Raw genomic sequence first — 12,263 nt, forward strand, 5'->3', positions numbered from 1 at the left:
GAATTCTTTCTTTTATATGCAATGATAAAATGTTTAAAACATTTTGTATGCCCTGTTTACACTCAACACTGTGGATAAGTATTTCTCTATGTTATTTAAAACTTGACATAACCATTTTTAACGGATGCATAGCATGCTACCATGTGGCAGTGTCATAACAAACAATTCTTCCACTGTCAGACATTTCCAATTTTTGGTAAAATAATTAATGATGCCATGTGTATGTTGAATATAACTCTTTGGTTGAACTTCAAGGTTAGATTACTTTTTGGAAAGAATTTCCAAAAAGAGAATTACTGAGTAAAAAGCAACAAAACATTGAAGGCTCCTAACAAATGCAGTTTTCCACTTATACCAACAGTATTTAAAAAGTGCCTATTTCTTAGAACCACCCCTGACTAGTATCAAATAGGATTTTAAAATAGAATCGCTCATATTTTAAAATCTTTGATAATTTGCTTTAATTTGCATGTATTCTTTGATAAATAATAACGCCATCACTGTGTTTTCCCTTTTGTGAATTATCTCCTATTGTTCTCTGGCCATTATACCGTTAGAATCTAAGTTTTTCTTCTCAATGTTTAATATTAAGATAATAGTCCTTTCTCTGTCATTATATTTTCCCAGTCTTTTGTTTTTTAATTATTTTCATTGATTTTGTTGTAAAGTATTTGATTTTTATGTGGTTAAATGTATCTTTTATTTTCCATTGAAATGTTTTCCACTGCTTTTAAACTTAGAAAGACCTCCTCTATTCAGAGATTGGACTTTTTTTGTCTTTTCAGTTTAGGTTTTATATTTTATCATTTGTTTTCTCTGAAATTTAGTAGTGTACATGTAAGGTAAAAATGATCTACAGGGAATTTTTTTTCACCCAGATAACTACTTGTTCCAATACCATTGTTGAATTTCAATTCAATAACAATTTATTTAATGCATATGTATCTAGCATTACATATCTCTAAATATAATTATGTTTTAAAATATGGTTAATTTATAATATATGACTAAAAAATTCAATTATTATTCTATATCCAGGTATTATCTAGATATGAGTAATCAAAAAAAACAAAAAACAAGACTCTTCACCTTATCATTATGAATACAATAAGCATTCCTAAAGAGTATAATCACAAATGGAACAAATTCTCCAAATATAAGTAGTAAAGTTATCCTTTTCCTAAGCTAACATTGCACAACTGGAGAGAATTAATGTCCAGAAACATGACCTTGGTACACCTGCTTCCCAATGTACTCTAACAGAAGTCTTACTTGAATATAAGGTCATCCACATCAGTCAGAGTAGCACCTATGCTTTTCAACAGCAAGTTGACAGAATGAACTGCAAACATTTCCTGTTTTTCTTTGTCTGATTCTTCACCTCCGGAACCCAAAGACAAACTCAAATGCAACTAAAAGAAAAATAATGTTCAATAAATGAAAGCTAAAAGTGAAAAATTTACATATTTAGGATCCAGGTAGTCCAGAAACAAACCAAAAAAAGTCTTTCGATTAGAGTCCTAGTGAAAGCTATTATTTGATACCATACATTAGGCAGAACAACCCACTTACATTTGATTCTCTTTGCTTTTTGATAAAATACAAATTAGTCTGATCCAAAAACAGAGTTCTAATTTTATGCAATGTATATAAATGCCATTGCATTCATATGAGGGAAACCGACACACTTTACAAAAATGGCGTAATCATTTTAAGAAGAAAAACATGTAAACTGGCACACAAGTAATCTGCCAGTCAAAATATAGATAACAACAATAACATGACAATTAAGGTAAGTTAGCAAGCTGTCAAGTTTTTAAAAGTATAATAAGGCTTTCAGCTTCCACAGATCCTCCAACTTAGTATTTAAACATGAGATTTCAGGTTCTCATTTAGCTGCTACTTTGAACTGAACCATCATTAGTGCAATAGTGCAAGAAGACATAGGCAAAAAGTAATTCAATATGTGTAAATAAAGTAGATGAATTTCCTTTCTCATTTTGTCATTTCCTAGGCATATTAACTAACCAATATAGAGTTCAAGTAAAGTGGACTTGGGGCAACGCCAGGAAAGCCTGTGGTTAGTTTTTTCTTTCATGTGACCCTCTGCCCAAATGACGAGTCTGGGAGTGCTGGGATCCAGGAAAGGTAACCACGGGTAAACATTAATCCAGCCCTTCCCTAGGGCAATGTTACTTATGGGCTATGAAAATAATTGTTGTTCATAATCTTTGCCATTAGACTTCATGGCACAATTCCCACTGTGCCTAAGAAAATGAATAGGTAAATTATCAATCATTAATATCCCCCTAGAATATAATATCCATGAAGCTGTTTTATACCTCCACAGCAACTTTTATAATAAGCATTCAGTAAGTACTTGTTTAAGGTATTGTTCAATCCCACAAATAACTAATTTTCACTTAAAAGTGAAAAAGAAATGGTATATTACCTATCACATAAAACAATATCAATTTTAAACCTGACACTATCAATATGTCTGATATCACCAAACTAATAGATCAATTTAAAATAATAATTCCATTTTAGAAATCCATTCATTTAGCTGAAGGACTGGTAAATGCAATTGAAAGTAATGTGCTGTAAACAGTTTTTGAGAATGTAAAGGATCATCAATATTTTAAAGAGTTACTTAATTATAAATCTGGCCCATTACACAAGTTTAGAGCATTATGGTTGATAGCATTTGTGAATTTAAGAATTTACTAAGCAGTCACTTTCTCCTATAAAAGCTAAAAAGAACAACAAAAGGGAAAAAAGAAATGGGTTCATAAAGTACAAAATCAGGCAAGTGAAAGGTATCCAATTTTCCACTCCCTTAGTTACAATCAAATTTTGGAAGGGGGGAAAAACACCACATCAACAATATAGTACCTACTTCAGCATTTTCACATTCTGGTTACAGCACCCATTATAGCTCTCTGTTTAGACAGTGATAGTAGTTACAAAGTGCAACCAAAACATTAAACGTTGGCAAGCACTTCTACGCTTAATTAAGAAACGCTTTTGTCAGCTTCTTCTTTGAATAAGGGGGTTATTAATTCAAAACTGGAGAACATGCTCTGGTGGTTTCTCTGTGGGAATTGTGGCTGTACATATGCTACAGAGAACTGTCTTAATTATTTCGATTAATCAAACAAAATTCCCACCAAATACATGATGCAACAAATTAAAACCTACGTTGGTCCATAGACCCTTTAAAAAGTTCTACAATAATTTCACTAAATTTTCAAAATAATAATTACAACAAACCTTCACAGGAGAAATATGGAAATGTTCAAAGAAACTAAGAATTGACATATCAGTCATTGAAGTCTCCATTAATTCTGCATTTAGAGCATCAATATCTTGTTGGATTAACTTAGTCTGAAAAAAATAAAATCAAGAATTTCTATTTTAATTTTTTTCTCTATTAAAATTTGTTCAAAAAAGGCTGATTTAAATTTTTTTAATTTTATATTTTCCCCAAGAAATAAAAATTTTTACCCGTCTTCTTTCAGCTTCAGGGTCTGTTGTTGGGGTAAACAGTGCAATAATAGCTCCTAGAAACCCTTGATCAATTTTTAAGGCCATTTCCTGAATGAGGACCATAAAATACCTAAGAAAAAAAATTTAAGATGGAAAAGGATTTCTACCAAATCTTTTAATTTTCAATGTTAAAACTTTGATTTCAGTGAAAAGCCACAGTTATATCTTGTTCCTTCATCTCCTAAAAATTATGTTAATAAGATCAAAGTCTTCTTAGATTGAGACTTTTTCACTGGAGTGAAAGCTTCACTCAAGGTAATACTGCTGCATTAACACTTAGCACTTACAGTCCCAAATGCCACATTCGTCATGTCACAGATTAAACAAATACAACCAGATCATGTAGCATGTATGATCCAATTTTTAAAGTTCACAGCAATTACATTAAAGAACACAGCTCACAAATACATATCATTTAGATTTCACTTACTATTTTATATTCTAATTGAAGTTATAAAGGGAAGAAGATGGTTGAAGAAATTCTACAGCTTAAAATATGTAGAGACTACTACTAAAATAAGTTGAAGCATAAAAGATTACTTGACCAAAAGTGAATTAATAGGTTCAGTTGGAAAATACTTTTTACATGAAAGTCACTTTCAAAAGGAGTAAGATTTATTTTCAAAGTAGATTCTCATTTTAAATTCTTTTAGAGAAACAGCAGGAATCTTCACTTACTTGAACTGTAAGACTTTACTGTACTCATTAAATCTTGTGATGACACTCACATCAATGAAAGGCTTGGGCTCTAAGAGGAAGAAGTAACACATAAAAAAAATAATGCTTTATACTAGGTCAAACTAATGCCTATTTAACTTTTATAAATAAGGTATATCTATGTCACAACTTATTTTATTTTACCTGAATCTAAAGCAATAGATTTTGGAGGGGCAACAGGATGAAATACAACAGGGAACATTGCACCTGGTAACTGATTATCAACCTGAAAGAAAAGAAAACAAACTTAGCAAGATTTCAAATAATTTAACCTTTTAGTTTCAAAGATAATGTTATAGAAGAGGCCACTACTTTCATCATAATTAAGTGTCTGCGTGTATATGCGGTGTAATTAGAAGTTTCATTTTAAATCTGTAAAAGTTACATACCTCAGCAAGGGCAAGGCTTTCAATAAAGGACTATATAAATACTCTCATAATTGTATTAACAGTAGTCTGTACATCATTAATGAAAATACTTGTATCTATGGATCCTGTGAGATTTCAATTCTCTATGGTTTAAATAAAAGTAGAAACTGAATATGAAATTAGGGGATAAGATAAAAAGAAGAAGAATTAAAGTAGCCTAAACAGTACTTAACAGCTAAAAGGAAGGAAGGGAGGGATGCTGGGAGAGAGCAAGCAAGCATCCAAAAGGAACCTCCAGCAAAGCTCTGCTCTCTGTCCTGAAGAATGACAAAGGAAAATCTTATTTGGGGGTCCCATGACAAATTCAAAGGAACATTTAAGAATAACAATCTCAGTGCAAGAAAACCCTTTTGCAGGCTAATTGATCAAAATTAGTCTTAACAGTCACGAAGTTTATATGTAAGATGTTAAATAAACAGGATATGTGGGAAAAGGGGAAAAAACATACAAACAAAGAAAAGATACTAATTACAATGTAAACTATATAGTTGTAAAAAAGAAATTTCATTCCCAAGATTCCCAAAGTGATGATAAATACTTATTTGAGAATGACAATGTTACCTGAAGCCAGTACAACCTGGCCCTTAAACTTCTCTGGTGAGAAGATTGCTTAAATTCAATCTGAATTCCTGATAAAAAGTCTCGTTTAATAGGGCAACGAATAGGGAGGCGCATTTCCATTGGATCTTTATCAAAATTGACCTAGAAAAAAAGCACGTTTTTGTGATGAGCTGATATTAGCACAGTAGCCATTCCATTTTTAATATCTGTTTATTGATCAAATTGAAAAAATCTTTATGTCTCACCAACAGATCTATCTTAAGGTGATCTACAGTTGAGATCTCTGAAGCAAAAGCACCACTTTTCTACCAGTTATTAGAAAAAAAAGATCGTGAAACTTTTCAAGTATAGAAACTATAGTTTTAAAAACATGCTTTATGTAAAAGAAAACTTCCTCAAGTAACGAATAGTTCCAGATAATTCTTTCTTTCCTTTTCTTTTCTTTTTTTTTTTGAAACGGCATCTTGCTGTCACAAGTGCAGTGGCAAAATCACAGCTCACTGCAGCCTCAACCTCCTGGCCTCAAGTGATACTCCTGTCTCAGCCTCCCAAGCAGCTGAGACTACAGATGTGACACCATGCCCAGCTAATTTTAATTTTATTATCTTTTTTTTTTTTTTTTGTAGAGACAAGGTCTCACTATGTTGTCCAGGCAAGTCTCAAACTCCTGACCTCAAGTGATCCTCCTGCCTCAGCCTCCTAAAGTACTGGGATTACAGGTGTGAGCCACTGCACCTGGCCCAAAGATAATTCTAAACAAAGTCTGTTTTGCAATCAATAATTGAGAGCTTAGTCACGTCTGACATGAATTATATAGTTTTTTATCATTTAAGTATGGCCAAAATTGATGGGGGTGCTGGGGAATGTAACTGGTGACAGTGCTAACCAAACCATCAGGCAACAATGACAAAGAGTAACTAAACTGCATGATTAAACTAGAGCAAGCTGGAAATTGCAGTCAAGCTTCTGTAGACTTCCTGGAGCACAGGTGACTTTTAGTTTTAACTGTGTAAGGGCCTAGGTGGAGTGCATCTTTATTTGTGGATGCCTACTCACGTCCAACAATCACTCACATTTAATGAATTTACTTGAGCAGCTTTTTGTAGGTTTTTCCTCAATGAAATATGTAATTTTACACAGTCTTTATTTAGCAATATATATTGGTGTCATTCAAAATATAACAAAAATTTCAATGAGGCATTCTTAACTTCTCCCTAATCTTTCTGAAAACAAGTTCCATAAGACTATCTGATTTGTAAATAAAATTATAAAAATGTAATAAAATTATTAAAACACAGGTTTAAATCCTGTTTCACAGTATATGATTAAATAACAATATATTTTAATTAAAAATATACTAATGTGTATCATTAGACACGCCAATCCTATTAAGAAATAAAAGTTTATCTACCAATAAATAAGTTCATTTCTGCACATGTCTTTACTTGGGCATTACAATTTTACTTACTACCACCACCAAGAAAATATACATATAAAAATCAAAACAAAAGAATTTTGGTATACCTCAAAATTATTATCTAGCTTAATCCAGCCATGGTCTCTTGATATTTGATGTTTCTGATAGGATTGTTCCAATAAGATTATCTGCTTTTGACTAAATGGCTTCCATTTCTGCTTTGGTTTCATCTCCCAAACAACACCAGAACTAAATAATTCACACACAAAAATTAAATTAGCAATATGTATTTAGGTCTGTGGAACTTTATTCAACTCCAGATTATTGTAACTATTATTTTCCTATGAAAATTACATTGGTACAAGGGACTTCTTAAAGTAACGAACTATACCTGTGTTGCAAGAGTACAAAAAGAAAAGAGGCAGGCAAGAAAATACTTTTTCTATCAACGCTGACATCAACCAACTAAGGGACTGGCAAACTTTTTCTGCAGAGGGTCACATATTAAATAGGAAATATTTTAGGCTTTCTGGACTGAGACAAAATTCAAGTTATTAGATAGGCAACTTAGATACCAAAGAGAGAAAAAACTCCCATAAATTTTAATTGATGAAATTTAGAATATAAAATAATTAAGAGCAATTCTTAAAAACAAGTCTATTAATGAAAAAAAAACTTCTTTTGTGAAAGTAACATGTCACTTAGTGTTATTTATTACCAAAATCTATTGTAAATGTTCATCTATTAATGGTAATCTGTAATGAGCATCTTTAAAAATGCCATTTCACACAGATAGGTGCTGCCAAATACTGATACTGGTCAATGAGAATTTATTATTTTACTTGAGCATATATATCACTTGGAAGGCATTCATAAAATTCTATTAAATTCTTCTCTTGATATCTGCCTTTTAGTATATTAATACATTACAGGTCAATCACTTCCATTTCAAAGTTAGGTAGAAGCTCCTCAATTGCACAAATGAATTTTGAAATGTGGAAATTTCCTTACACCTGCATTGAGGTCAGAAAAAATGTTGCTGGAACTGGAGTTGCAGGCCTTAAAATATATCCTCTCCAAATACATGTGGAAGTGGAGATTTTGCTTCATGTTTTAACCTTGGACAGCACAGGAAGTACATGGAACATCTTGATACTACTTGAGATTCAAATATTAGCTGTCTTCAAAATTGACTATACTGTAGTACAAATTTTTCACATTAGCACTGTTTGTCTTCTAATTTTAGCTTGAAATTCATTTAAAAACATCATCAATTCCGCAATTATGCAACAAAAACTAATTTCCAAAGCCACTATTATTGCATTATCAATTCTGCAACAAAAATTAATTTCCAAAGCCACTATTATTGGTGTTTACTAATAGTGGTTGAGGGTGGTTCTTTTTGTTCAAAAAAATTTTAATCCTGGCCCAGAACTCAAAGAGTACAATACAAAGTTACTGCTGCTAACCCATCAAACTGCTGTGTGGTAACACAAGTCAGAACATTCAGCTTCTATTTCTGGCAAAAATTCACAGAACTGATGATAGTTAAGTCCACATGAATTAATAAAGTTAACTATTTGACACTAATGGTTTGGTAACAAAAGGTGGACTGAAATATTTTCCACTAAGTACCTGCTCACAAATAATAGGCTTTAAATGCTTTACATTTTCACTAGCTTTATGAATTTGTCCAACTAAGTCTTTTTCTGTTCCACACATATTTTTCCCATAATCAGTTGTATCTATCTTCAGGTTGTATTGAATTAGTATTTCTTCTGCTGGTTTGAAAATATTCTCACCTGTAGTTGTCCTAGGCAAACTATTTATACAGGTTAATCCTTTAGTCACTTCAGACTCAGTGCTGACTTCTCAAATATACAACTGAGCAGTATTGGTAACATCTGTTGACTCATCAAGAGCCAAAGGAAACCACTCAATATCATTTGCCTTGTTTTTGTAATTGACTATTGATGTTGTTCTGAATGTCTTCAATTCTTTAAGCAACTGTTCCTACTGAAAGGCTAATGGCCTTTAAACGAGTTCATTTTCTCTGGATACATTTCTTTAGCTGCTGCAGACACAATTCAATTAACTCACTATTGGTAAAAGACTTTCCTGGCTTGGCTAACAAATAAGTCACTCAGAAACGTACTTTGCTTGCAGCCTCATTATTGTTTTTTGTATTTGTAAAGATATTCTGTGTGATGACATATTTTGCCTTAAATTTTTCTAATTTTTCTGGCCATTGCTTTCCTGTGATTTGAAAATGTTACGGTAAGTGCTTAGTTTGGAAACTATATTGTCAACATATATTGTATTACTTCAGCAGAGCTGTAGTTCCACAACATAATAAAATGATGCTTTTTTTAATAAGAAGATAATACACATTTCATTATGCCCTAAAAGATGAACATTCAAAGTTCACTTTTCTCTTGTTTTGATATGACAGATATATATCAGTAATATAAAAAATGCTGCAGAACAATATGCACTAACTCAAACACGCTGTGATTTGTAGTGCACTCAGTAGCAATGTCAAAGCAGCCATGTAAAAGAACAGAAATCACTGTGTCCCAACAAAACATTAATTATGGGAAACAAACTGAATTTCATACAGTTTGTACAAAAACAAGCATTGGGTTAGATTTGGCTCATAGGCCAAACTTTGCTGGCACCTGAATTAGAGAATACTAAAATCTATAATATTTTATTTTACATAGCTTGTTTCTATTAGTCAATGATAGTGTTAACAATGTCCTAACTATAAAATGTATTTAGATGATACCAGTCAATGAAGGCACTGAATAAAATATCTACTATAGACAATATAAATCCAACATTATTTATGATAAAAACTTTGAGACAACTTAAAGGGGAACTTCCTCAACTTGATAAAGAGCACCTACAAAAAACTTATAGCTAACATCATAGTGAGAAACCAGATGCTTTCCCACCAGGATTAGGAACAAGGCAAGTATTTCCACTCTCAACCATTCCCACCTCAACATAGTACTGTAAGTCCAAGATGTGATAAGAAAAGAAAATAAAGTTGGGAGTGAAGAAATAAAGTGTCAATGTTCACATTTGACATGACTGTCTAAACAGAAAATCCCAAAGAATGAACCAAAAAATTCTTGTAACTAATAAGCAATTATAACAAGATTGCAAAAATATAAGGTAAATATACAAGTCAACTGCTTTCTTACATGCCAGCAATAAACAATTAAAATGTAAAATAAAAACAGAATACCATTTACATTAGCACCAAAGACACAAACACTTAGGTATAAATAAAATCGAATACAATGTGTATGTGATCTAAATGAGGAAACTACCAAAGTCCTTCAACAAATTATGTTGGAACACCTGGACATCCATATGCAATAAAGCAAATCTAGACACAGAGCTTCCATCTTTCACAAAAAATAAACTGGATTAGACTTAAATATAAGTTTGAGATCAGCCTAGACAACATGGTGAAATCCCATCTCCACAAAGAAATAAAAAATATCAGCCTGGCATGGTGGTGCGTGCCTGTAGTCCCAGATACTCAGGAGGCTGAGGTGGGAGGATTGCTTAAGCATAGTTGGCAGAGGTTGCAGTGAGCGTTGATTACACCACTGCACTCCAGCCTGGGCAACAGAGTGACACTCTGTCTCAAAAATAAAAAAATACATACATATATAAAAATAAATAAATATAAAACACAAAATTACAAAACTCCTAGAAGATAATAGGAGGAAATAAAGATAACTTTGGGTATAGTGGAGACTTCTTATATACAACATCAAAAGCACAATCCATGAAGGAAGAGAATTGATAAGCCTGAGGTAAAATATAAAACTTCTGCTGTTAAAAGCAGTTGAGAGAATAAAAAGATAAGCCACAGACTGGGAAAAAGTATTTGCAAAACACACATCTGATAAAAGACTGGTACCCAAAATAAACAAAGAACTCTTAAAACTCAACATTAAGAAAATAACCTAATTTTAAAATGAACAAAAGATTTGAACAGGTGGCTCAGGAAAGAAGATATACAGATGGCAAATAAGCATATGAACAGATTCTCAACATCATGTGTCATCAGAAAACCACAAAGTAAAACAATGACACACTACTATATCCTTATTAAAATAGCTAAAATCTAAAACACCGACAATACCAAATTTTGGCAAGGATGTGGAGCAACAGGAACTCTCATTTATTGCTGGTGGGAATGCAAAAATGATGCAACCACTTTGTAAGATAATTTGATGTTTCTTACAAAACTAAACATACTTTTATCATATGATCCAGCAATCATATTCCTTGGCACTTACCCCAAAGCGGAGAAAACATATGTCTACACAAAAACTTGCACACAAATGTTTATAACAGCTTCATTGCGAAAATGTGGAAGCAACCAAGATCTCCTTCAATAGTTGAATGGATAAACAAACTGGAGTAATAGTCCATTCATACAATGGACTATTATTCAATAATAAAAAGAAATGAGCTGTCAAGCCATGAAAAGAAACAAAGGAACCTTAAAAGCATATTGCTAAGTGAAAGAAGTTAATTTGAATAGGTTACATACTGCTTGATTCCAACTATATGAAATTATGAAAAAAGAAAAACTTTGGAGACAATAAAAAGAACAGCGGTTTCCAAAGGTTTAGAAGAGGAATGGAGGGATTAACAGGAGGAAGCTGAGAGACTTTTAGGGCAGTGAAACTATCTTATATAATACTGTAATGGTGAATACAGGTTATTACACATTTGTCAGAACTCATAGAATGTACAACACAAAGAGTAATACTTAATGTTAGATATAGAAGTTAGATAATAATGAAGTTAGACAATAATGTAGTATCAATATTAGCTCATCAATAGTAACAATGTACCACACTACTGCAAGATGTTAGTAATAGGGGAAACAAGAGTGCGGGTACATGAAAACTCTTTATTTTACAGTTTTTCTCTAGACATAAGGCTGCTCAAAAAAAGTCTGATTTTTAAAATTATGTAACTGGTGTTTTTCCTTTGAAAATCTAGATTTCACTGAATGTGTACCATGTCATAAAAAAGGTAATGAGGTTATTTTAGATAAATTTTTTAATGTTCTTATAAATAAAGGTAAACCTGACAAACCAGGACAGCATATACAATATTAAAGTAAAAAGTTTTATCGAAGAACAAAAGGGAAAACTGGACCTATATAACTAAAAATGATTTCCATGTTTAGTTTAAAAATATCATATAATACTGAAATATATAACAAAGAATGCATTGCCTATCTACATATAAATATATTAACATTATATTAATGGTATGTATGATACCATTTATAACCATTAGTTTGTCAGGTGTTGGGCAAAGTTCATTACATAGATTATCTATTTACTTTTCTCCTTAATTTGCTTTTCTTTCCCCAAACATGTGCTTATTGATAGATCCTATCCTGGTTATATTTGGTATCATGTCAACCATTCCACCCATCAGCCTCTAAAAAAGAATAAGTCTTTTACCAAATTAAGTGTGATTTTTAAAATCAACTACATATTCTAATATTTTGCTTATACAGGTATAAATAGAACTGGAGAAAATAA

At 32.0% G+C, this 12,263-nt stretch overlaps 1 protein-coding gene across 9 annotated transcripts in view; it reads right to left on the minus strand.

The window, feature by feature from the left end:
• VPS13C (vacuolar protein sorting 13 homolog C) overlaps window positions 1-12,263 on the minus strand; it is a 205,126-nt gene that overhangs the window by 24,871 nt on the left and 167,992 nt on the right. For all 9 annotated transcript variants that reach the window (XM_034938865.3, XM_034938864.3, XM_055098860.2 and 6 more), the window contains 7 exons: window positions 6,780-6,921; window positions 5,256-5,396; window positions 4,411-4,492; window positions 4,228-4,297; window positions 3,508-3,619; window positions 3,274-3,387; window positions 1,273-1,412 (listed from right to left, as the gene is read on the minus strand). In XM_034938865.3, coding sequence (XP_034794756.2) covers window positions 1,273-1,412; window positions 3,274-3,387; window positions 3,508-3,619; window positions 4,228-4,297; window positions 4,411-4,492; window positions 5,256-5,396; window positions 6,780-6,921 — 801 coding nt within the window. The remainder of the gene's footprint in view (window positions 1-1,272; window positions 1,413-3,273; window positions 3,388-3,507; window positions 3,620-4,227; window positions 4,298-4,410; window positions 4,493-5,255; window positions 5,397-6,779; window positions 6,922-12,263) is intronic.

This window comes from Pan paniscus, chromosome 16 (assembly GCF_029289425.2).
Source record: "Pan paniscus chromosome 16, NHGRI_mPanPan1-v2.0_pri, whole genome shotgun sequence".
Lineage (NCBI taxonomy): Eukaryota > Metazoa > Chordata > Mammalia > Primates > Hominidae > Pan > Pan paniscus.